This window comes from Drosophila elegans, unplaced genomic scaffold (genome assembly GCF_018152505.1).
Source record: "Drosophila elegans isolate 14027-0461.03 unplaced genomic scaffold, ASM1815250v1 contig_814, whole genome shotgun sequence".
In the NCBI taxonomy this organism is placed as follows: Eukaryota; Metazoa; Arthropoda; class Insecta; order Diptera; family Drosophilidae; genus Drosophila; species Drosophila elegans.
This window is the reverse complement of record NW_024546167.1, coordinates 17699376-17724496: the sequence shown is the minus strand read 5'-3', so window position 1 is coordinate 17724496 and position 25121 is coordinate 17699376. Positions and strand designations below refer to the sequence as shown.

Here is a 25121-nt window from a genome sequence, read left to right as displayed (position 1 = left end):
CATGGTTTGATTATCCACTAAAGCACCATCAAAGTTTTCCACCTTGTGTCTAATTAATTGATTTCAGTCACATTTAGGGTGTTTTTTTGCAGTATTACAAAATAAGATTTTGGGATTTTCGATGTTTTATTGAGCCACGGTCACACTGCATGCTTTTGGGAGAAAAGTAAAATAAAAAATAAAACAAAGCAACAGCAACATCAGCATTCAAAATGGAAGTGTGTTAACGACGACGTAAGTCATTCCAAAATTATTCAGCGTCCGAGTAAAATTGTGGGCAAGAGTTTTGTGTGATTTTTATTTTGTGATTTTCAATCGTGTGCTTTGTTTGTGTTGCGTTGGTGTGGGTAAGTGTGTGGTGCGTCGGTGTGAGTGGCTGCGCATGTGTGCGGCGGTGCGAGCGAGACGCCACCACTTGAGTAGCGGTTGTCAAAAACAGCTGATTCGGCCCAGGGGTGTGGGTGCGAGGGGGATGGCGCTAGTGGGGGTGGAGGGGGTCGGCACTCACCTGTAAGCTTTCGCTAAAATTTTACGGTATAAAAAATAGTCTAATATAAAAATTAACTTAAAAAGGTGATTAATTTCTGAGTGGCATACATATTTTGAATGTACAGTTATTACACCCTCTACAAAAGGGTTGTATGCCTAAGCAAATTAAAGTATTTCAATTTCAGGGTCAAGATCCTGCGATTAGTTGATTTATGGGAGACAACTACGGACTTATAATCTTTAAAACGGAAAATGATTTCACATATATTAAACTGTCACAAAAATCAAAATTTAACGAAACGTAAAATAAAATTTGTTTTTAATTACAATGTTAACCAAAAGAAGCAAACCGAAACGATTCGAAAAAGCAATATATTTATTTTTTATTTGCATCTTGTTTTTAGCTATGAAGGCATAAAACATTTAAAGAATTTTTTTAAATATTTAAGTCCGATTTAATTTACCATTCGACATTAAAATTACTCACCATGTTAACCCATGACAAATACTACTTTGCTAAGTTTCTTCTAATCTAACGATATCTTTTACTTTGCAGGTGCTTTAAGGGGCAATTTTGCTCGTATCTACCAAACTCCCGGATCCTGCGACCTCAGATTCTGTCCGGAATGCCCCTGAACGATGTGGTCTCCTCCGGCATTGGAGTTTATCCGGAAAATGGCACCAAGCACAAGCCGCAGGGTATGGCGAAGCCACCGGACTCTTCAGCCGGCTCCAATTCCAATTCCGGTTCGGGTTCGGGATCGGGATCGGGACTCTCGCTATACGCCTTGCAGAACCAAAAGTGGCAGCAGGTCTTCGACTTGGACAAGGTCATCAAGCAGCTGCGTACGGCTGAGAAAACCTACCTGCGGGGCGGAAAGATCTCCTCCTCGTCCGCCGCCGCCGCCGCCGCCGCTGGAGGAGATCAGCAGGCGAAGGTGCAGGTGCAGCGTCTCCAGTCGGCGGACATGGCCTACTACGATCTGGTGCCGAAGTTGGCCAGCCGGGACATAGTACTCTGTAGTTCCTGCTCGGGATGTTACACGAAGGCAGGCTTCCAGCATCACATTGCACTGCAGCATCCGAGCGTTTGGGAGGCCACCTCCAGCAAGGTCAATCCCAATCCCAATGGGACAGCAAACAGCGCCAGCGACTCGCGTCTCACTGCCACGGAAAACAGCCAGGAGGGCGGCGGAAGCGGCGGCGGCGGCGGCGGTGGGGGCGGGGCCATAGTGCCCAGTTCGCCAACGGACACGCTCTCTGCTTCAACGCTCTCCAGCTGCTCGAACGGCTCCAGCAGCTCGGCCTCACTGCAGCATCCGGGTGGGGCGGGATCCTCCACGACCACCACGTCGTCCTCCTCGTCGTCATCGCGTCACAAGAGCAGCAGCAGCAAGAGCAGCAGTTCCTCCTCATCCAAGGGCAGCAGCAGCACTTCCGCCGGCAGTCGTTCGCGTTCCAAGTCGTCCAAGAACCGCCACCACTCCTCGCCAGCTCCGGCGCCAGCGTTGGACTCCAGTCACAAGGACTCCAAGGGATCCAAAAAGAGCGGCTCGGCCATAGCGGCTCCTCCCTTGGTTGCTCCTCTTGTCAAAGAGGAGCCTCCTGCCGTGGCATCTTCTGTCCCGGCTGCCATCACCGTGTTCTCCTCCTCCAGCAACTCGTCCTGCAGCCTACCGCCCACTCCCACACTGGGAGCAGCCTCCAGCGAGGTGGTGGCGGCACTGGGGGTCAACTACTCACCTGCCCAGCTCCAAGCGGAGGCGGATAAGCTGCCCGAGCTGCAGCCAAAGAAAAAGGTATTTGGAATGTCCTCAAAACTTTAACCGTTTACTAATACTTTGCGTTTTTTAGCTGAAGGGCTCCAGCGATCATCGAACAAAAGCGGAAAAGGACAAGAGCAAAGAGAAGGTCCTGGTGAATCCCTACGAGCAGCAGCAGCAGCAGCAGCAAGTGCTCAGCGAGCTGGACCAGGCGGTGTCCTCCATCACGGGAGCGGTTACCTCCGAACAGGTGGCCACCGAAGAGGAGGAACTGCCAATGCCGAACACCTCCGATGAGAACTCCATTTCCCAGACACTTGACGAAATGCTGGACAGCAAGCTGATCAACGAGATACTCAATAACTTTGATGAGAGCGCCCTGGACACAACGCAACAGCAGCAGCAGCAGCTACAGCAGCAGTTACAGCAGCAGAATGGAGCAGCTCTTTCGCATCCCGCACAGGCCTCAAAAAGACTGCGCTACGAGGACGGAAGCGCCATTGGCGAGGATTACACCGTCTATCAGCAGCAGTCGGCGGGTCAACAGGTCTATGGCGAGGTGGAGCATCAGCAGGAGCTGACCACCATCGATGCCATTCAGCTGCAGCAGCTCATCTACCAGCAGCAGCAGATGCTCGATCAGCAGCAACAGCAGGAGCAGCAGGAGCAGCACCAGCAGCAGCAGCAGCAGCAAATGGATCAGAAGCTGCAGCTCGATCTCGATCAGCAGCGTCAGTTTAGCGTTTACAATGTGCCATCGCTGACGGACGAGGCGATGGCCCATCCGCAGCAGCAGCAGCAGCAGCAGCTGGAGGAGCACATGATCCTGCCCAACATTATATACGAGATCACCGAATCGAATCCCGTTTCCATGCTGGAGCAGCAAAAGGTATTGGCCGAATTCCTAACCCAGGCGGGCTACGAAAACGTGGACGTGAATGTCGTGCAATCGGGCATGCATTCCGGTTTGAGTTCTGCAATGGTGGACCCTATTACGACCACCACCACGACCACCACCACCAGCACCAACCACTTGGCGGATGAGCTGGGCGACTTTGAGTTCAGTAAACTGGAGACTGTTAGCGACACCGTTAAGACTGTTAAGCTGGAGGCCGCCAAGGCCGCCAGCCAGCCACCCACAACAAATCCTCCTCAAATCAACCATCATCCATCGCTGGCCAATGCCAAATACCACGAGGACAGCTTCTTCAATGTGATGCTGTACGCGGGATCGCCCCGTCCGCTGGCCATGAACACATTTGGCATGGTCAAGATGCCCCACGGCTTGGGTGTGACCTTCCGCAAGAATCTGCTGACCATGCGGAAGGCCAACAACAGCCTGTTGTCCCTCACCGGTGGCAGTCATCATCTGGGCGTGGTTGGACAGCTGGCCCGCCCACCGCCGCCGCCCTCGCCAGCGTTGAGTAACGGTCTGCCGGGCAAGAATCCGGCCTCGGGCCGAACCATCTATGCTCAGAGATCGAATGTCATAGCACAGGATCGCTTAAGGTGCAATAAGAGGGCGCTGGTCAGTGGCAAAGTGGGAGGAGCAGGAGCAGGAGCAGGAGCAGCAGGATCATTTGGTGTAATGACAGCCAAGCGGTTAAACGAACTGCTGATGGGCAAGGTCAAAAAGGAGGAGAAGCCACCACCGGCGGAGGGGGAAACCGATTCCGAACAGCCGCTGAAGGAAAAGGAGCGCGAGAAGGTGGACAACAAGCTGACCTCCAGTTTCTACGAGAAACGGCGCCGTCTGCTGGCCGGCAAGCAGCAGGAGCAACTGCAGCTGCAGCATATCGGACGAGCCAGCTTCACCCTGCCGCTCCAGAGCAACCACAATGCCAGCCAAAGTCAAACGCAGAGCCACTCGCCGCAGCAGCTGCTCAAGAAGCAACTGCTGCTGCGCACTCTGTCCGACAGCAGCAGCAACCTCAACATCAGCAACATGAACAGCATCAGCAACATCAGCAACATCAGCAACATGAGCAACATTAGCAACACTCCCAGCGCCAATAGCAATCCTCCCTGGAAGGGGAACAATTCCAATCCGGGGGGCAACTCCACTCCAACCAGCAGCGACTTGATGCGCGTCTTTGTCTGATCTAATCTGATATAATCTGATCAGATTCCGATTCCGATCTGATCTGAAATTCAGATTGCGCATACGACGCGTGTCCCTAGTTATATATGTTTATACAATATACGATCGATTATGTGCAGCAGCCTCTTAAAAATGCTAAATTAATTTTTTAATAATTTTTTTAAATCAATTCTTCATTTTTTAAAAGTGATAATTAGTTATCGATTAGTTGATTGTATGTAGTTCTCTGTTTAGTCTATGCCCTAAGTTAATTTAATAAATATACACATATATTTTCTCGTGGCTAAGCATAACGCTAAGTACTCGTAAAGCATTATTTATAAACGCTGTAAACTTTTAAAAAATACAAGAGCATGCCTAAGTTCAATTCAATTTTAAATCGAGCGTTGGTTTATCAAACAAAAATAACTGATGGGTTTAAATTTGATGGCTGGTAGGGATGCATTTGATTAAATGATCTCATTATTTTATTATTATTTTGGATAAGTATTATTTAAGTACGGAGTTCTTTTTTATTACAAAGTCTATTTCGAGTAAGTGAGAAAGATAAATCCAAAATAGCAGCTGCCTTTAAATTTTAAAATTCTTTTTAAATCGAATTGTTAAGACTTAATATGCATAATATGTTCTCATGGATAATGTGTCTCCAAATATTACAATTATTTAAACATTTTCTTTAGATTATTAAAAACAGGCGTTTTCTACAAATCCCTCGGATTAAAATTTCCTAGTTTTAAAATTTCGTTAAAAAAACTTTTGAAAATTAACGAACACAATGATTTGAGAAAAAATAAAGGTCTTACGAAGTTATCCACCTTTGAACTCAAACTATCCGCTTCGTTTTAATAAGTCTTAGATACTTCCATTATAATTTGTTATTTCGATAGGAAACGATCTGATGAAATGGACTTTGAAGCTATTGCAAAACATTTATTGACAAATACATTAAATTAAATATGTTTTTTTTTCCAAAAACGTACTGTCAATATAAAACGCTTTTTTTTGACTGTTTGTGATTTATACATAATTTAATATGAATTATTTATTTTAAAGTTTCAACTTTGCTAAAGCAACTCCAGGGAACCTATTTAGGTGACTACGAGTGTATTGATGTGGCTTAATCTCAATTCAACGGGCGAACGGTCACACTGGTTACGACAGGTTTTCCGCGTTCTTCGGCGAACAATTAACATGGACAATTAACATTAGCCCGCTCATAATCATCTTTTAGCCGCTTAAGGCCAGGTGAGATCATCATCATCGCTGGCCGAGAAAATGCACCTGAAGATGCTGCCGTGAAAGCGTTGGGAAAATCGCTGGGAAATTGCATGCAACGAAGTACTTAACTTGGAACACCAACTTACTCAACTCAAGATGCCAATCCTGCCAATACTCATGTGGATGCTGCACCTGTCCTGGGGCCAAGCTCACCAGGTGGAGGATGGCAAGCACCTGGATGGGTTTTCCCTGCCCAGCCTTCCCTCGGAGCACCTCATCCGGTTTCTGAACACCTTTCCCAAGCTGAAACATCAAATGCCCACGAATCTCACTGGTAAGAGCAGCATTTCATCCGCCTGCTGGGGTCACGAACGGAATTGCACGCCGGATGGCCGCTTCCAGACGCCCCAGTGCCCCGGGGAGCACACTGGCTGGGCCAGGAGCAAGGAGGCCCAGGTGAGGACCTTCTACAATCAGGCGGACTTCGGCTACATCCAGGAGCAGCTCTCCCAGTTGGCCCCTCAGTGTGTGCCCACATACCTGGGCGATTCCTCGCTGGAGTGCACCCACTACCTACGCTTCTGTCGGGGTCGCAATCTCCTCTTCGATTTCCGGGATCTAACGCAGAGGGAGGAGCGCATACGCTATCACATGGATGTCCTGAAGCCAGGACAACTCCTCGGCCACTGTGAACTGAATCGCACGCGACTGGCCGGGGAAATGGATCACATCGGTTCGGCCCTGCAATCCTGGGGTCCTGAGCTGCGGAACTTTGAGGTCTTGCCACATCCCATTTTGGAGAGCGGACTCTGCGATCTGGTGGTGAATACGCCCACTTTCATCATGAAAATCGATGCCACGTACAATATGTATCATCACTTTTGCGACTTCTTCAATCTGTACGGCTCGCTCTTTGTCAACCAATCGCATCCGGCTGCCTTCAATACGGATGTGCAGATCCTTATTTGGGAAACGTATCCGTATGACTCGCCATTTAGAGACACCTTCAAGGCCTTCTCGCAGAGATCGGTCTGGACACTCAGCGATGTGGAGGGCAAAAGGGTGTGCTTCAAGAACGTGGTACTTCCCTTGCTGCCCAGGATGATCTTTGGCTTGTTCTACAACACACCCATAGTAGGTGCTAGAAAAAGGGTATCAATTTATGTATAATAATTGTTATTTTCCCTCAGATCCAGGGCTGCTCGAATAGTGGACTGTTTCGTGCCTTCTCGGAGTTCATCCTGCATCGCCTGCAGATTCCCTACAAGCCACCGCAGCGGAGAATACGAATAACCTACCTATCGCGGCGCACAAAGTACCGGCAAGTGCTGAACGAGGAGGAGCTCCTGGCCCCACTGGAGGCCAATGAAGAGTACTCTGTGCAGCGCGTATCCTACGAGAGGTAGGCCACGATGCAGTCTGTAATTAAACTCTATGTAAATATGTTTCCCTTTGGCAGACTTCCCTTCACCGATCAGTTGGCCATCACCCGGAATACGGACATACTCATCGGCATGCATGGCGCCGGCTTGACGCATCTGCTCTTCCTGCCCAACTGGGCCTGCATCTTCGAGTTGTACAACTGCGAGGATCCCAATTGCTACAAGGATCTGGCTCGCTTGCGTGGCGTTCGCTATCGCACTTGGGAGCAGCGGGAGTTGGTCTATCCGCAGGATGCAGGACATCATCCCGAGGGCGGGGCGCATGCCAAGTTCACCAACTATAGCTTCGATGTCGAGGAGTTTGTGCATCTAGTGGAGCAGGCAGCCAAGGAAATACGTGCCCACAAAGAATTCCCTCAGGAACAATCAGAGAATCCCTCCAAAACGCAGCACAGCGAGCTGTAGATTGACACAATTGTGATTAAATGCATTTATTTTGCTTATTTGCCAGACCCAAAATAAATCGGTATTACTTAAATCTTTCTTTATGAAATTTAAACAAAATTGTTAGTCATATATTTACAAAAGGAAACCTAATGATTGAACGTTTGAATTAAATGTGACCTAATTTTTGAGCATCTCGACTGCTCACTGTCAAAAGCTGGCAGCTGCGCATGAGTAAATGTTATCGATAAAGTGCCATGACTTCCTGAAACTGCTCAGTGTCAAAAGATGGCTGCTGTGCATTGAGTAAATGTTATCGATTAAGTGTCATCACCGTCTGAAATGTCATTGTTTACATTTTTTTGCATTTTCCATTGCCGGCTTACATCTTTCTTTGTAATTCCTAATTTAAACATAATTTAAACGGCCATGCAGGCCGAAATGAGCGACTATGTGACCTATAGATCAGACGAACTGGATTTGCTTTCGTGGCGATCGGTGAAGGAAAGTTTGGATAGCTTTTTGGTGACAATACCGACGGTCTTGGGATTCGTCCTTTGCCGCCTCTTTTGTGGACACCTCCCGCCGAAATGCTGGCGGAGATTCCTGCTGGAGTTCCTCTTGATTGGATTGCCCACCGTGATTTTAGTGACCGTGGGCAGTGCCCACAACTACACCTACTCCATGCTGGTTTCCATAGCCATTGTGGGCTATATTCACGGAAATGTGGCTCCCAATCCAATGAATCACAAATATGAGATCGGAAAACGACCCATAGTCTTCACCCTGCTGAGGGCCACCGCCTACAGTGGAACCTGCGCCGCCATCCTGGCCGTGGACTTCCCATCCTATCCCACTGTCTACCGCAAGAGCCGGACTTTCGGAGCCTCCGCCATGGACATGGGCATCGGTCTGTTTGTGGTGACCATGGGATTGGTCTCACATCGAACCAGGAACACCGCTGACCTGAGGAAACTGCCCAGATCCGTGGTGCCACTGCTAGTTTTGGGCCTGGCACGCACCATCGTCATCACGTCGATCGACTATCACCAGGATGAGTCCGAATATGGCAAGCACTTAAACGCCTTCTTCATTCTGGGCCTCACCAAACTGATGGGCAGCCTGTACAGTGCGCTAGTGCACTCGGATGACCAGCTCCTCGCACTTTCACTTGGTAAGTATGTAATTTGAGATAATTTGTATATTAGTATTGGTTTTGCAAGAAATATATATTTCTGGCAACTAGCAAACAAGCATTTTCTGTTTAAAAACGCTATCTGTTTACTCTTACTTGGAAATTATAATATATATATATATATGTATATATATTCTTTTCACTACATTTTGTTTTGAAATTTCCGAAATGATCTGTTTTTATGTGGAGGCAGATTAGAGCAAAAAATATTTCAAATTTCGGGCTATTAAAAAAAGCAATGGTTTTTAACTTGAATTTTTAAGAATAAATCATAAAATTGGCTGAAGTTGTTTAAATTCTGCTTTGCCTTTCAGGTCTACTTTTCCTTCACGAACTGCTGCTCCAATCCGGTCTGGGTGAGTTTGTGATGTCGTCTTCGCCCCACGACGGATTTTTGAGTGCCAATCGGGAAGGTTTGAGTTCCCTACACGGATGCGTGGCCCTGTACCTGCTCAGCATTTACTTTGCCAGGTGGTACACCTCCCAAGATCACCTCAGTTACCAACAGCTTACCATTAAGTTAAAGAAAATGCTTTTGGCAGCTATCCTCTGCTGGATATTGGTTTTTATTAGCGCATATCTAACAGGCATTGCTCGTGTTACCTTTAATTTTGGCTATGTAACTTGGATTTCCGCTGTCTGCCTGAGCTTAGTTCTGATATATGCCTATTTCTTTGAACTAAAACTAGTAAACTCCGAACAAAATAATAGGAAATCGGCAGGAGATAGTGAGCAAAGGGGTCAATCTTTGCCCTCGTTTGTGGAGAGCCTCAACATGAATGGACTGACTCACTTCATGCTCTCGAACTTTCTCACGGGAATGGTCAACATGACTTTGAACCCGGGCAACCGAGGAAATCTGGAATCGGTTGTTATACTATGTATATATGTGTTTGTTTGTGCTGGAGTCGTTTTTGTTATGATGAGAAAGGGTATACGTATAGCTTAAAGTATATGTATTGCCTAACTAAAAAATGTGTGTGATAAATGTTTGTATTTAAATAGAAGTAAAGATTAAAGTTTTTTAATTTAATTTTAATTTTTTTTTGTAATATAAATTACATGACAACACAATTCGAAAAGTATACAAAGTGCATACAATTAATACAAACACTACCGCTTCAAGGATTACAAGTCGATTCAAAGGGCATTATGTAACCATTTGGCATGACCAGGAAGAGAATGATGGGTGCCTCCGATCCGATCCCAGAGGGCGATTTTTCCGCATCCGAGTCCTTGTAGACCTCGTACACCATGCAGCCATTGTTGGCAGGAATCAAACGAGTCCACAACCACTTCTGTTCCTTGCGTTTCGGCGATTCCTGGCATGTAAGCTTGGTTTTCAGATGCTGACAGGCCAACGAGGTCTCGGAAATTGATCGTTTGAAATGCTCCTCGACCGTGTCACTGCCCGCCTTCTTTCGCATCGGGATATCCTCGGCAGGATGATCGAAATCCACCCTGGGAGTACGTTGTCGGGGGCAACAGGTTGTGGCACTTAGACGACTCGAGGACTTGATGCAGGATGATTTGCCGCTGCAGGGCACTGGGGAAAACTTTTGCCTGCAGGTGCTCGGTGCTTTGGTGCAACAACTACTCGACGGCTTGGAGCAGCAGGTCCTCCAGGCCGAGGACGAAGAACAAGTGCTGATGGCGCTCGTGGTGCAGGTAAGTGGTGGCGTACAGGATTTTGTCTTCTCAGCTGAACCTTTAAAGCATTTTTTTATTAACAACTCTAAAAATCTGCTTGTAGACGATGCATCGGTAAACAGTTTCTTAGTACTCAACCAGCCATGGCCGCTGCATCGTCTACAAACAATGTAGAAATGCGGGCTTGAGCTGGTTGTAGACGATGCTGCGGCAACCAGTTTCTTAGTACTCAATCAGACGTTGCCGCTGCATCGGCTACAACCAGCTTAGCCCCATTTAAACTGACTCGATCCCGCTAGATTCAGCATGGGAATTATTTTCGTAGCACCCGACAGGTAGAGGATGCGATCCAGCATTGTCATGATAACCTCATCCGGGTACGGACCCAGCGTATCGAAGAAGGGTGTCTGTGGTGTCTTCTCCAATCTTAAACCAGGTGCACACTCACAACAGCCCGGCTTCTGGGTTCCACAGCCGCAGCAACTCATAGTTATTCGTCTTTAAATGTTGCTAAAAAAAAAAACACCCAATTTTTCCAAAAGTTTTTCCCAAAAATCCGGACCGGATGTGAGTGTTCTGTGAACGTTCAGCATGGAGTTGCTTTGTCAGGAGCCAAGGGCAGATGTCAAAGGTGCGATATCCGGCTTAGGCGCACGACGGCGAAGGCGTCACAAAAGATAAGATTTCTATTAAGGAAATGACTGGAATTACTGGCATTGTCCCTGGGCAGCGAAGATGGGCAGAATCGCAGTCAGAGGTCGAGCGACTGGGTGAGGATATTTAATTTAACGGCCCAAACAAAGACCAAATCAAAGATGGGCATTGGGGGGAGGCTAAGCTCACCATAAGTCAGGGTTAAAGGAGCGCAAATGACCAGCAATGAGCTTCTTATTAGACGGGGAAAGTGTATCAAAGTTTTTATTTAACTATGGATAAAATGTAAGTATAGTAAATATTTCTAGAAAAAATCTGTTTTAATTTTCAATTTTGAATAAGATATTTATTATTGAACACAATGCTTTGAGAAATTTAAAAAGTCCTAAAATTTTTTATATTACCTTACACAATTAAAAATAAAGAGCAGCAGCAATTCGCAATGGTAAAAATATATTTCTCTTGATTTTTTCCGTTCGCCTTGAATGTAATTACGGCAACAGTTTCCGCTGCTGATGCGTAGCCTCTGTTCGTCAGGCGACTTTGATGCGCTTTTAATGTCATATCCTGGCCAAGGACGAGGACGAAGTCCGTGGAACTTATCTGATTTGGCCAGCACAAATGCAATTTCCGTCCGGTAACCTTTCAACCCTTGCTCCCCTTTTCCCGCAATTTATGTTGAGTTAATGGCTGGGAACCAAATGTGTAATCATATAGTATTTCAGTGGGCGTGTCCAGAAAAACAGCAACAGGATTCGAAAAGTGGGTGGGGAAAAAGAGAGTCACCTGTTCCCACTGGGGGTGGCTTTTTGGCTTTGATGACAGATTATTTTCATTAGCAAAATCAGCGAATTGTTGTCCATTTTGGGAGGAGGAAAATTATGAGCGGTAATTATTATTTTCATGTTTTCCCCTGCTCGTAAAAATGTAAAACATGACAGAGCCATGCTTTCCCTGATTGATGTGGCCAACAATCAGGTTGAGAATTGGTTTTCCTGCTACTAGCATTTTTTTTCAGCTGCCAATTTGCTGACGAGATCCCTTTTCCTACTGCTCGTCAAATCGGATTGCATTCAAAAAGGGGCTTTCATAAAAAAAATAGAAAAATAAAAACCCAAATATATCTGTGCATATGCATGAGTGTCTCGATGTGTGTCTGCGTGAAAGTCTAAGCTCCTGGGCCCTGGGGAAATCGCTTAAGCTGTTCATAATGAATATCATGTGTATATATATGCCTGTGTGTGGCTGTGTGGTGACTAAGCCTCAGAACATTCAGGCAAATGCCAGTGGAAATTCGGAAAACAGAAACCATAGCACAGTTCTAAGGGCACCTATTAAGAAGAGAATTATCGTTCTCTTCAGTAAAACAAGAATGTTAAATAAGCCTGCGCCTTAATTTATTTCAATTTTCAAAAATAAGTAGATGCTGAAAAATCTAATTACATATGTCTATACAAAATGAGCTATTTAATTATGACGTTCATTTCTACCATATTTCCATTGGAGATATTAAGTCTTTATTTATTCTAGAGTTAAGACTTAATGAAACATATAAACATTATAAATATGCCTAATTAAAATGATCTATTAAATTATGATTAACACTTCTAACATGCAACAAATTCATAAAATATGTATATTAAACTAAATAGTTTATAGGAGGATGAATCAAAAGTTCCCTTAGCAGTAAGCAGAATCCAATATCTGTATACTATATAATTGATTTGTCCCCTGCCAATCGTTTTCATACAATTGCAAACATTTCCATAGAACTTTGCAGAGTTCCACATCAAATGCTGATTCGTTACGGCTTCCTCAAGCGTTTTTCGTCCTTGAATCCCGAGCCACAGCCCCCTTTTCACAGAATTACCACAAGAGTTCATGACTTGGGCGGTGGGAAACAGACTCCATAACAACTCCCGACTTCAAGGCAAACAAAATGCTTATCGAACAACAGTTTTTATCGGAGCTTATGCGTCATGGCAGCGGCAAAGGAAGCCCCACTCTCCCAGCACATTGTGCAGATTTTTCGAAATGCTTTTAGTGAGCGAAATTGCACAATTGTGGAGCAATCAATATGAGAAGCCAAAAAAAGTGTTGAACCGAACCAAATGGAGAACCGAACACAGCACGAAATATAAGCGATTTATTGAACTGTTATTATCAAAATAACTACATTTTCAGAAAGAATTGGCTTGGAAAAGAGTTTTTATAAAGGTTTTTGAATAGAAAATAATATTGTTAAAATAACTTGTTTAAAAAATAAAAATAATTATAATTTTTTTTTCTAATTCCCATAAATGAAAGTTTGTGTACATCAGTTTTGTCTACTAGTTTCTTTATCTAATTGATTGATTCCCACTTATCTCAGTATAAATTCAATTTAATTTATATTACTCCTTTTTATGATATTTTATATTTGTTTGTTTTTTTCAGTGCGTAACTCAGCCGTAGATGAACAGACAATCGGTTGCCATGCTGACGTTTTCGGTCTGTTCTCTGGGTCCCATCAAAATTGCGTTGCTGTTAAATCGTGCGGAAGCTGATATGATTATGGCCTTCCAAAGTGCACTTGGCTCTTCCGTGGAAACCCATTGCCTAGTTGCATTCCCAACAATTGCAGCAATTAGCGAATATTTTTAATAGTACCCGTACTCTCCCCTCCCAAAAACACTCTTTTTGGGCCAATCGCATTAAGTGATTCCGGGTTCTAAGTATTCTACTTAGTGCCCATGGCTATAAGTCCCAGACATTAAGAAGATTAATTCGCAAAGTCGCTTGTTGTTATTTTTTTTCACTCGGCAAATCTCAGATAACGTTATGCATCATTGTGTCAAAGATTTGACAAATCTTTGCGAGGGCAAAAAAAAAAAAAGAAAATAAGAAACTGTAACAATTTCACATTTCTCAAGCCGAAATGCGAAACCTCGGTTTAGGTTTCCCCCCATCGATTCGGCACTCTCTAAAAGCAATCATTAAATAAGAAAAGTTTGCTCGGTGAAGTTGCCCCCGTTTTAGAGGAAAACAAATGTAAGGAGTTTGATAAACTCACACAAAAACCGAAAACATTGCGAAAAAAAATCGCAATAAAAAGCCGAGACAGGACATTGCCCCAGCTCAGTTCGCATTTAATAAAGCCTGCTCACAAATGGAATGACTTGCCTCAGTTCTCCCTTTTTTTTGCCTCCTTTTTTTTGCCACACAGCAAAGTCAGCAGCGTAACCGCAACACGTTAACGGTTTCGGTTTCACTTTGTGATTTACAACAACAGAAATCGGGGGAATAGGACTAGGGTTCTATATCTCAACCCCTCATCAACGTCTGTTTTTTTTTCCATTTTTTTTTTGTCCTGCGCCTGGCGCGCTCATGTGTGAAAAGGTACTTTGGGAGTTCCCTCAGACGGCAATTGTTTTCGCCAGCATCTCTACTGGCGGAAGAAAACGCATCTGAAAGATAGAAATACCCTTCTGATTTTTCACAGACATGAGTGTGTACCAGTATACAAATTACCTTCCCCAGGGATACGATTGATTTTAGCCGATTATTTTGATATCTCATTTTGATTTGATGGCTAGCTTTGATTTAGCAAAGCAATTTTTCAAATTCCATTAGGTAGAGCTAAGCAGCAGAACTTTTATTTTAAAATTTAATACTACTCTACGGTCAAGGATTCAAATTTTACCAAGCATAAAAAAATGTTAGGTAAAGCTTTCTATATTCTATATATCTCTTTATACATAAGAATCATAAGAAGAAAATGAAACCATTTATATGTTTACTAATCTATTTTTTTTGCATTTCCAGATGAAGTCTAATAAAGTCAAACTTGTCTTGCGAACATAATCCTTTTAAAGGTTTTAAAAATACAACAATAATAAAATGTTGCCTTTTTTTTTTGTCAAAAATATGTACTGCATTAATGAATTATTTCAATGCATATTCGTGACTTCGTGAGCGCATCAAAGAATATCCTGTGAAATTAAAATTCAAAATCAGTAGGTGGCCATTTCCAAGTCATTAAATTCATTTAGAGCCTGAATGGCAATGTTAAGAGAACGAAACTTTTCCACGTGCCGCACATAGATAAAATATAGATATAGATAGCAACAAGGGCGGTGGCGTTGTCCCAACAACCTGGAAAGGACATCACCCACCATCCGATATCCACCCACCTTTAACCTTCCACCCACCCAAAACTCATGGCATTCTTCGAGTGCTATCGGGCGGACAGCATCATGCATATATTAAGCGTAAATTGCCTTGGCATTCATTCCGAAGAGCTAATAGAAATGTCTGCTAGTTAATTTAGCGTCATGAAGTTGCCTGAAATTTTTTTGGTAGTCGGTTGCTCGGGAGACAAACAAACTTTGAAGTGGTCAGGCTAGAAAGGGGAGGAATCTTGTTGAAATCCTCTATGTGATGTTCACAAACAATGTTCTGATTTATTAGATATTGAAAAAACAACCTTAAAAATACAGAATTTTTGAGCCATATATATTTCTTCTTTTACAATTATATACCTCGAAATATTTAGCTTAAATAACGTCTTTAGGTAAGTTTGTTTGATCTGCGTTTTTGTCTTCTTCGGTATCATTCTTATAATTTAAATCGGTCTGACTATTTTTTAAATTCTCTGAGATATCTTCTACTTGATGTATTGTAGAACTACTAGTGCTGTCATTTTCTTTAGTAGATTGTTGTATATCTGTTTTGGATACAGATGACATTTCCGTTTTCTGAATTCCTTCTTTCTGATTTTGTTCCATTACTCCATCTTTCGGGTTATCTTCTAAAGAGATCTGTGATATTCTTGGTATATCTGCAAAAGTCTTAAGAAAATGTCTCCTAAAATTTTCCTCAGGATCTTCTATATAATCGGCTTTTACTAAATCTTTTTCCTTTTTCTTCGTGGTAAATTCCTCATTATCCTCACTTAAATCAGAATTAAGTTCTGAATCAAATGAATCTGTGCTTATTGGGCTCGTAAGGCATATATTCCCAGAAATACCTGACTTGTTTGGCCCTATAAATTCCGTTTCTTTGTTAGGGCAAGCTTTATAGATATGAGAATTTTCTTGAATTTTATTTTCCTCCACTGATTGAGTTGATTCAGTCTTTTGAACATTTAGAGAAATGGAATCTGGTTTTATTTCATTCTTTTTTCCTTTGTTTGTTACAGTTTCGGCCACATCATTTTCTTCTTTCTCTGGCAAGGTATATGTTTGTTTGTTGAGGTATAATTCTTTAGAACTGTGTGGCATGGGATCTTCCTCAGTTTCTGATTCTTCTAGCCTTGATGTATCTTTCTGATTTCTTTCTTTTTTATTACCGGGCTGTGAATTTGTTTCCGAAGCTTCGTCGTCCTTCATTATACAAAATTTCAAGCATTGTATGTTCCTTTTTCTTAACCAAATTTAAAATGATTTCAAAGCTTGCTTTTCCAGTTTTATATTATTATTTAACAAATGGTTCCTGTAATCTTGTTTAATAGTAAGACCTATCTCTTAATTTTGATAAATATAGATCTTCTCACTTGTGCTTACACTGAGTTATTTATCTTGATTATTTAGCCCTATCGTTTTTTGCACTGAATTGGTTATTTCTTTGGACTTTCGACACCATAGTTATATTTTCATTTATTGATTTTGTTTTATTTATAGCCAACTTGGCAGTCAGACATTTTAAATGACAAAAAGCTGCAATTGATGCAAGCCATAAAAAAGCGGAAAAATGGAAAAAAGCTCATAAAATTGCATCGCAGAAGGAAAACTGAAACCTATGGTAGAAAAAGCTATGGTCCATTGACGTCAGCAGGCGAGAAATCCCGTGGAAATGCAATGTTCAGAAATAGATAAAGCCAGAAATGTGAAATCAACCCCCTTTCCAATTGCTACTGCCAACTTTTTGCCGGTGGGCGGGGCAGCAACCCTTTTTTTGCGAGTGGGCGACGTCGACACTCCATTAATTGAAGCCCCTGGATTACGGGAAATGGCATTGTCTTTCAGCCCGAGACGCCCCGCTGCGAAAGTGCCGAACAAATCTTTATAATCCACGATAATTTCGTTAATGGCTTTAATCACTTACTCGCAGGCATGAAAGGATTAGGCCAAAAGAGAGCGGGCATAATTTAAATAACATTTAATTTTATGCAACGCAGAGCAGGGAAATTTTCGAAATGGCGGCCATTGCGATACAGGCTCCTCCTTTTGCTCCGGTGTCCTTGTGTGCAAAAGGTCACATACACATTGTATATAGACTCCCACTTCTATTTACCTAAACGCCAACAGAAGCATGTATCTGTATCCGTATACACCCAATTAGGCGGCAACAATTGTTGCCACTTGCGTGGGGGAAACTCAACACTCTGGTTGGACTGAAACTCAACACGAAAGTTTTCCGAGGGGGCGAAAGCTTCGTCCTGTTTTGGCGGCAGCTATAAAAACCCCGGCCCAGTCACTGGCGCCACACACAAACCACAATCGACGCCCAGGAATCGGACGTGAGAAGGGAGCGAAGAGTTCCCGGAAAAACAGGAAAACAGAAGGAAAACTGAAGGGGAATCCGAATCCCCCTGCCACAACAAGGACATGCCTTGGCAAGGACCTCGTTCGCTGTGGCTGCAATGCCGTCGGAACTGGCTGAGATGTGGACATGGAAGTGGAAGTGGAAGCGGGAGCCCTAGAATCCAGCTCTTAGTTGCTTGGAGTCGATATCAACGGATTCCTTAGATCTGGATTCCTCAAAAGCTTTGGAAGTAGTCCTTATCGCTACTCCCTGCTATTATATCTCTCAATGAACCTAAAGAATATCATAGCAACATCATATCAATCCATATCGATTTAGAACCTATAATTAGACAATTGTTTTTACTGTGCTATTGTTTTGTATTTTTATTGGAAAACAAATGTGATCTTAAGTAAATAAAATAAATTACTTATAATTAAAGCAAGACCTTGGATATTAGTATTATTTAATACATCAAAACTAAATTCTTTTATTAATAAAAGAAGTGATTTATGGGGCGAATTGAAAATTTTATTCATAAATTTTATAATGCGACAAAAAAACGCAAAAAAGAAATATGGTTTTTTGTCATAAAGCTTCATGGATTATTTTCAATATGAAAAAGCAAAGAAGATTATATTTTTAGAAAACAGTAATAAAACCAGCAAAGAGCAAACAATCGATGCGATTGAACCGCCTACAAAGGCGACCATCAAGTTGGTCTATTTCGTCCCCCATCCCGGATGCTGAAAAGTTATCAGAAAACTTTTGTGAACTGTGGTGGGCGGTGCTAAAAATTTGCATATGTCAACACGAAAGAGCAGCAACAATTGCCCTGAAACACAATTTATTTGCCGAAGGACGGAAACGCATTGAAGCACAAGAGATACATTTGCCCGATGAGCAAAATTGAAATGTTAATTACACGGGGTTGTTCCCCGAATCGAAACCGCTTGGCAAACAGTTTAAAAAACAGTCGAGAGCGATGTTTAGACACTGGCTAAGCAAACAAGTCGGCTGGTTCGTGATTTGTTTGCTTAGCTCTTAATCAGACCGAGTTCTGAGCACTTTTCATCGCAAGCCAGCGGCAGTGAAAGTTTAATATGGGGCATCGATAACCCCGGGTGGCAATATCTGAAGCTAAAGCTAAACGCTGGCAAACAGTCGAGGGATGTTCTCGTTCTGGCGTATCCCTGCTATCCTTGACCCCATCCACGAAAATCCTCCTGCTTGACGTTGATGAGGTGTGAATGCCACCGCAGACTCGGCCGTTGTTTTATGCCTTCATCATGGCGAATCCTGCTGTTGTGGCATCCACTTGAGGTTAATTGAATTTCATTGCGTCCTTGCTAAATGGAAAACGTTTTTTCCCATTTAAGCTGGTTAGTCGAAATGTAGAGCGGTATTATTAATTGAATTTGATGATAAGTGAAAAGTTTTCAGGCTAGCTAATTTTATCTGGTTTACAGCATTTGCTTTAATGTTGGCTTGAAAAGGTTTTGTTTTTCTCGACCACGATTTTTGTTTAATTTTCTTAGACTAAAAATAAAAATACTGATGCAATTTCATATTTAACTGATATCTTAAAGTTTTGCTTTCTATTAGTTTATAATTTTATTTCTGAGTATTAATTCATAGTTTTCATTTAATAGAGCTTTAAATATAATACACCAAACATTTTTAATATGCATAGATATAAATATTTTGTAAATGCTTAAAAAAATAAAAGATAAATAAATCAAATACTTATTTTTCCATCATTTTTTACTCATGAAAATTAAAATCATATCTCAGATTGAACAAAAATCTTTGCTGAATAAAGAGGAAAATCCTTGAGTAGCAAATTTCTTTTATTGTTTGACAACTTCCCATATCGAGTTTCTCAACTTTGGCGACACATTAAAAGGATTTCGCCCGGCACGTGCCTCAGCACACTTAAGATGGGTGACGAAAAATAAAAAACGAAAGTGGAAACTTGAGAAAAAGCGCGGAATTAGCATTTGTTTTCAAGGAGCGTGTTTATTTGGCTATTTATTCAATTTTAATTTCAATTCTTTCAGCGCTGCTCGCCCTTAGAACAATCAGTCACGGGTGCAGAAGAAATAGATTCGATTACATTTAATTGAATTTTTTCAGCGCTCTGTTTGCGCAAGGAAAGCCAAAAACAGAATTGAATGTATTATATTACCAATAAAGCGGGGAAAAGAAAAAATAATAAAAATGCGCGACGCAATTGGCAATACAAAAAAGTGGGAGAAGAAAAGTCGGAAAACGTGATGCGGCAAATATATTCAAAAATTTCGATTTTTGTGTGACAAACTTAAGGGGAAAATCTAGCTGAGCTTGTTAGGTTAAGAAAACTCATAAATTATTTATGTTGCAATAAATAAGCCGCAAGCACAGAAATTACCTGTTGATGAGCCCACAACTCGCTAGTTTAACCCTCAATTACCAGGACTCGGGGGTGAAATTAAACCACATGAGAGGGGTGCTTTCCTTTTTGCTCCCCGGGGGCGGTATTAAAATTTGATCAACTTGTCGGCATTAAGAAACACTTGGCACGTTAAATCAATTTGCCATTTTATAAATCTTCATTTCGCACCTGAGACGTGATCCTGGCGAGCAGCCACAGGTGGTCCTGCCAAAGGAATGAAAAGGAGCTTTGGACTAAGCCACCGGCTGAAACGTGACGCCAGCCGGCAGCCAAGGATTTGCACTTTCATTTCTATTTATTTTTTGGCAAGCATTTTATTTGCAAACACATTTCAATTAGCTAAAATGCCCTGTTTCACACCATTTGCCTGATTGTTTCGTTTTGTCCGAAAATGTGTGTGTGGTTGTGTGATTTTGGGGTTCATTGCCCATTTGGTGGCATTTTTAATTTCTGTAATGCCTTTTGTGATCTCTGTGAAATGGTCCTAAGTGCACTCGAGTTGCGCATTATTGTTACATTTATTGCCGACGACAGTGAGCTTTTAAGAAAATTATACAATTGCATTATGACGCCGCACTGACCACTTCGAAGTCTCTCTTGCTATTATTTCTTTCTATCTCTAACGATAAAGTTTAAAATTATCAAGGCATTGGAGGACCAGAGGAGGTCCTTTTGGTCCTTTGGGCCCCGCCACGCCACGCTACGGCAAGCCAAAAAGCGCAATCGGCGGAAAGGGAGTTGTGTATTACAAATCGCTCGACGGGCGGCCCACGAAGGACGACTGTCAATGCCTTCGCCTTTTTTACAGTCGGTGGGTGGCATAATTTATGGCCGCCCATCGCTTCCCGTTCTCCGATTCCAGTTTCCCGCTTCTCCACTGCGGTTATTAAAATGCTCAATGCTCTTACCCATACCAGAATTCAGGTCTGCACTCCGGTTTTCAGGCACGGACTCCAGGACTCTCCATTTCGCATTGTCGTCAGACAACTGCAAAAAAGTGTAGCACACTCGCCGGCGCCGTCTAATGGCAGTTGAAGGACCAAGTACAGTGGAATAAATACCTCTTTTTGTAAGTAAAAACAATAGTAATTTTAATTTTCGTAATAAAGGAATTTCTGAGTAAAGCTACATGCAATTAACTTACTTAAAGCGAATTAAAAAGGTTTAATTATCAAATAAATGTTCATAGAAATTTTGAATATTAAAAAAAGATTGTTTTAAAACATTTGTTCTTACTTCAGAAAATTGTATATAACTCATTTCCATAAATAAATATATATATTTTAAATTTATGGAATTCTCTTTGAAATATTTTATTTGGGTATTTTTCAAGCACTACATTTTATAGTACCAACTTAAAAATATTTTTTAAGTACAAGCACAATGTTTTAAATACCCATCAAGTTATTTGAATTTCTTCTAATAAATATAACTTTTGTTTTTCTACTTTTAGATAATCACAAATTTTAGCCCAAAATTTAGTAAACTTCACCCACTGCCTAAGCTTCCCATTCGCCTGATAATCAATAAAATGTTTTGGCATTTACTTTCATTGTTTGCTGCTGAAGCTGATGCTGATGCTGCTGCCGTTGCAACGCCCCTTCTGCCACGCCCACGCACAAGGACTATATTTGCATATATTTGGAGTGGCAACTGGCAAGGCATATTGCGGGTTTTATATCCTGCCGTTCGCCGTGCTCAAGTCTTTTGCAACCGGGGCGTGCCTCGTGAATTGTTTCACTGTCGTCGTTCATTTGGGTTGATGTCCCAAAGACTGAGGACACAACATGAAAGTCGCTTAATCTACTTAAATGTCTTTGAGTTTGTGAATCGCCCCCACTATAGAATCTTACACAGAAGAAAAGTTGATCAATTTAAAATTAATTCTTAGCAAATTCAAAATAATATTGTTATTAGTGATATTAATAATCATCTAAAATAATATTGTAAAAAAATATTGTAAAAATAGTAAGTAGTAATAATAAGATAACTTATAAAGATCGTATATAAAGACACATTTAAATAATTATTTCTTGGAGCTGTTATATTTTTACAATTACAGGAAAATACGCTTTTTATTTTGGAATTGGAAATTATTCCATTTAAAGACAGGCAACTTTAAAAACTTTATATATTTTGCTGCTTTGGGTTTCAAGCGACTTTAAATATTTTAAAGTTTAAGTAGGTAAGGTAATTTTTTTATTGGTCTTGTTAATTATATACCTTTTAATTGAATCCATAATTTATTTTTTCTCTGTGCTCGTGTCTCTGCGAATTAAGACAGCATTGCATCCCCTTTTACGACGGCGTTATTAACATGGATTTATGGCGTATCGTTGGGCGACTTAGGGCCGCTATTAGCGCACTAAGATGTAAACAAGTTGAGGCCGAAGGAAAGTTTCCAAGGAGCAGAACGACTCACATGTCAATCACTCCGACTGCAAGGTAACAAAGCAGAAAAACGCAAATTTCAACTAAGAAAATGGCGGGGCGAAGCTGAAAAGGTAGCATCGGATAATTTCAATTAAAAATGCCTTTGAAAAGGCATTCGGTGGCTGACTGACTGGCTGGCTGGGCAACCATGACAAAGCCTCCTCATTGATGTCCTTGTCGCCGTCGTCAACTGCCGTATCAGCAGTTTTAAATCAGGGGAGATTCAGCGATGGAGTGATGCTATATGGGGTGGTGGACTGCAGCTTAATTGAGTTTCGCTTTGACGGCAACCGCATAAAAGGCAGCAACTTTTAAGTATTCGCATTCACAGCAATTAAAGCCCTGCTCCGGCCATGTCCTTTTGCCAGGGAGATTTGGACTTAGGCAGAGGAAATTTAATATTTTTCTAATGATGCCAAAAACACATTGTGCGGTTTCTTCACACAGATGACCAAAAAGGTATAGTGGACTGAAAGCGAGGGTAGAGTAACTTTAATTTTACCTTGAATGTCTCCTGAAAAGAAAAGTTTTAACAAGGTTTTTGATAACTTGTCTTTAAAAATAAAAAATAAATATCGGCAGTCTTTATTATAGTAGAAGTCCTTATAAATTATAGTTATAAACATTAAATAAGAAATCCTTGAAATAAATCCTCATAAAAAACCCTCTAAGAAATCCTCATAAGAAATCCTTAAAAAAATCCTCCTTTTTTATATACCATGGAACTTATTTATGCATTGGAGCTTAATTTTATAATTTAATTTAATTTTAAAGCTGGGCTTTGCAGTTTTGGAAAATAGGGTTTTCTTATACCAATTACTGTCTATCTAAAAGTGAAAACCGTGAGATTTTCAGATTTTCTGTGACCAATTTTTAGGGGTGCATAAATGTATATGTATGTTTACAGCATCATAAAGTTATAAACTTGACGAGCTTGTTGTTGCGATGACGTTGCAAACAAATTTTCACATTTAACAATGGGCACGTCGTCGCTTCTGTTCCGGAGGGTCTACGCCTGTCACTCCATCCTGGAGTCATTTTGTCAGCCCGTCCGTCTCGTCCTTCCACTCGTCCTTCCACCTCATCCTCGTGATCCTTGACGGCAGCATAATTGATGCACTCGAGCGTAAGTGATTAGATTCATTATGATGCCTGGCAGGCAATGGCAACGACTCTTTGTTTTGGGGGGACTTAACAAAGCGGGGTATCAGGTGTCCACCAGCGAATTGAAATGATTCTGAAATTCATAATAAATGTCTTATAATTTTTAAACAATTTAAAACATAAAAAAACTGGGGATCCTAGCCTGGGACTGCCCGCTGCTGCTAAATGATGTGTGACAACATTTTTATTGCCCGCTCTAGTTCACCCTTATTTTGCAATGGTAGGGGTAAAAGCCAACGTGCGCCAACATTAATCAAGGCATTCTAAAGATTCAGATACACATTTATGAGTATATTCATGCGTTTTTAGGGTAAAACACAAAAAACGAAAGCAACAACAGAGAGCGGCACACGCCGGGCGACAAAAGCATTTGCTTCCGGTATGCCGCCTGTCACAGGGATTTCTACAGTGAACAAAAAAGTATATACCCTTAATATAAAATCTGCGAAAAATTTACTATTAAAATTTTTTATTTAAATATTAACAACTCATATTATACATATTTTTATACAGCATTTATTATTCATTTTCGTCCTTAAAATTATGTATTTTTATTCAAATAATTAAAAATATATTTTTAGATTAATTTATTTATTTTCCAAGGAAAACGTTTAATTTTTTAAAGTGTGAAAAATGGGAACGGCAAGTGGGCGGTGTAGTAGATGGAGTGCCTGTGCATTCTAGCTTGAAATAAAGTTGCACTGACTGACGCTTTTCGCCTTTTGTGCTCCGCTTTTATTGTTATGCGGCAAGCGAAGAGAAAAATGTATTTCAAATGAATAAATATTTCTTCTATGACCCTAATGGATTTCGTTGTTGTTGTGTGACTGACAAAGAGTCGAGTCCTAAATGGAGGCATATGCTAATTAGGAAAGCGAAGAGTTATCCTAAGATATGGGGCTTGCAAATGGAACTAATAAAATAAATGCCTATTTATTTTTTAAGAAAGATAGTTGTTTAGGTATTTTTTTTATTATTTTAGCAGTAATATGCTGACTAACAGAGTTTTATAAATTTATTAAATTCCAAAAAACGATTAAAGTTAAATTCTCCACGGAGCAGACATCTCATATACCTCCATTTCAACGCCTCCCCTCTGAGTTTCCTTCATATCTCAGTCGCTTCCAGCTATTTGCACACAAACAAAAATAAATATTAAATCTCAGAAATCGTTTTTGGGCAGAGACACACCACTCTTAACCCCCGACCTGCAACCTTCCCTCATTCGAAGTTTGGGTTTATTACTCTTACTATGTGGCACGCTTATCGACGAGCGCAGCGTTTAGTTTCGTGATTGAGTGGGTGGACATGTGGATTGACAGCATGAGTCGGCTGGATCCACAGAAGCTCATCAATTTTGTGCCTGCAACCTGTGTGGGAAAACCACTGGCATACTTTTGCGGATTCCGAGTTGAAATTCAAGCGCTTTTAAAGTCGTCACATTTTCGGCTGGTAATTAAAACCGCGTGAAACCCTTTTACTGACGGTAATCCGCAGATAACCACCCCACCCCAAAATCCACCCATAAATCAGACAACGAAAAGCCATACATCATAGACACCATGGGGAATCCCCCGAAAAAAGTATATACACAAAGATGACACGGCTGCAAAAGTTATTTTGTAATTAGTGCAAAAGGCAAAGACTACGGGAGAGGACTCAACAGGACAACAGGATAATGATGATTATG

General features: G+C 41.6%; 6 protein-coding genes across 8 annotated transcripts; 4 read left to right on the top strand and 2 right to left on the bottom strand.

The window, feature by feature from the left end:
- The first annotated feature begins 120 nt into the window (after positions 1 to 120).
- Positions 121 to 4725, top strand: LOC108148013 (serine-rich adhesin for platelets). Of its 2 annotated transcripts, none has more exons than XM_017274845.2 (3): positions 121 to 234; positions 1046 to 2288; positions 2344 to 4725. In XM_017274845.2, exons 2-3 carry the CDS (start codon positions 1116 to 1118, stop codon positions 4351 to 4353), a joined length of 3183 nt encoding a protein of 1060 aa, XP_017130334.1. In that variant the 5' UTR covers positions 121 to 234; positions 1046 to 1115; the 3' UTR covers positions 4354 to 4725. The 2 variants fall into 2 exon arrangements, with proteins under 2 accessions (XP_017130334.1, XP_017130335.1); XM_017274846.2 differs by lacking the exon at positions 121 to 234 and adding an exon at positions 250 to 347.
- A 784-nt stretch (positions 4726 to 5509) lies between these two features.
- Positions 5510 to 7491, top strand: LOC108148058 (EGF domain-specific O-linked N-acetylglucosamine transferase). Its single transcript, XM_017274911.2, has 3 exons — positions 5510 to 6705; positions 6762 to 6973; positions 7031 to 7491. The coding sequence occupies exons 1-3, from the start codon at positions 5728 to 5730 to the stop codon at positions 7416 to 7418; spliced, it is 1578 nt and encodes a 525-aa protein (XP_017130400.1). The 5' UTR covers positions 5510 to 5727; the 3' UTR covers positions 7419 to 7491.
- Positions 7492 to 7727: 236 nt separating this feature from the next.
- On the top strand, positions 7728 to 9625 carry LOC108148079 (uncharacterized protein At4g17910). Its single transcript, XM_017274933.2, has 2 exons — positions 7728 to 8571; positions 8907 to 9625. The coding sequence occupies exons 1-2, from the start codon at positions 7827 to 7829 to the stop codon at positions 9539 to 9541; spliced, it is 1380 nt and encodes a 459-aa protein (XP_017130422.1). The 5' UTR covers positions 7728 to 7826; the 3' UTR covers positions 9542 to 9625.
- Positions 9607 to 10844, bottom strand: LOC108148080. 2 transcript variants are annotated; one of them, XM_017274935.2, is made up of 2 exons: positions 10529 to 10844; positions 9607 to 10294 (listed from the first exon to the last, which is right to left on the bottom strand). In XM_017274935.2, the coding sequence occupies exons 1-2, from the start codon at positions 10728 to 10730 to the stop codon at positions 9714 to 9716; spliced, it is 783 nt and encodes a 260-aa protein (XP_017130424.1). In that variant the 5' UTR covers positions 10731 to 10844; the 3' UTR covers positions 9607 to 9713. The 2 variants fall into 2 exon arrangements, with proteins under 2 accessions (XP_017130424.1, XP_017130423.1); XM_017274934.2 differs by having other exon boundaries at positions 9607 to 10300; positions 10529 to 10842.
- A 4519-nt stretch (positions 10845 to 15363) lies between these two features.
- On the bottom strand, positions 15364 to 16324 carry LOC108147883. The gene has a single exon (XM_017274640.2). The coding sequence runs from the start codon at positions 16263 to 16265 to the stop codon at positions 15432 to 15434; it is 834 nt and encodes a 277-aa protein (XP_017130129.1). The 5' UTR covers positions 16266 to 16324; the 3' UTR covers positions 15364 to 15431.
- Positions 16325 to 17375: 1051 nt separating this feature from the next.
- Positions 17376 to 17845, top strand: LOC121467867. Its single transcript, XM_041710428.1, has one exon. It carries the CDS (start codon positions 17484 to 17486, stop codon positions 17622 to 17624), a length of 141 nt encoding a protein of 46 aa, XP_041566362.1. The 5' UTR covers positions 17376 to 17483; the 3' UTR covers positions 17625 to 17845.
- The last annotated feature ends 7276 nt before the right edge of the window (positions 17846 to 25121 follow it).

Bases quoted from the DNA above. Each gene is read 5' to 3' on its own strand.
- LOC108148013 (XM_017274845.2), top strand. From the start codon at position 1,116: ATGCCCCTGAACGATGTGGTCTCCTCCGGCATTGGAGTTTATCCGGAA. The intron at 2,289-2,343 runs GTATTTGGAATG...TGCGTTTTTTAG, and splicing joins AGCTGCAGCCAAAGAAAAAG to CTGAAGGGCTCCAGCGATCA.
- LOC108148058 (XM_017274911.2), top strand. From the start codon at position 5,728: ATGCCAATCCTGCCAATACTCATGTGGATGCTGCACCTGTCCTGGGGC. The intron at 6,706-6,761 runs GTAGGTGCTAGA...ATTTTCCCTCAG, and splicing joins TGTTCTACAACACACCCATA to ATCCAGGGCTGCTCGAATAG. The intron at 6,974-7,030 runs GTAGGCCACGAT...TCCCTTTGGCAG, and splicing joins CAGCGCGTATCCTACGAGAG to ACTTCCCTTCACCGATCAGT.
- LOC108148079 (XM_017274933.2), top strand. From the start codon at position 7,827: ATGCAGGCCGAAATGAGCGACTATGTGACCTATAGATCAGACGAACTG. The intron at 8,572-8,906 runs GTAAGTATGTAA...TTTGCCTTTCAG, and splicing joins GCTCCTCGCACTTTCACTTG to GTCTACTTTTCCTTCACGAA.
- LOC108148080 (XM_017274934.2), bottom strand. From the start codon at position 10,730: ATGAGTTGCTGCGGCTGTGGAACCCAGAAGCCGGGCTGTTGTGAGTGT. The intron at 10,301-10,528 runs GTCAGTTTAAAT...AATGCTTTAAAG, and splicing joins GCTGAATCTAGCGGGATCGA to GTTCAGCTGAGAAGACAAAA.
- LOC108147883 (XM_017274640.2), bottom strand. From the start codon at position 16,265: ATGAAGGACGACGAAGCTTCGGAAACAAATTCACAGCCCGGTAATAAA.
- LOC121467867 (XM_041710428.1), top strand. From the start codon at position 17,484: ATGCCTTGGCAAGGACCTCGTTCGCTGTGGCTGCAATGCCGTCGGAAC.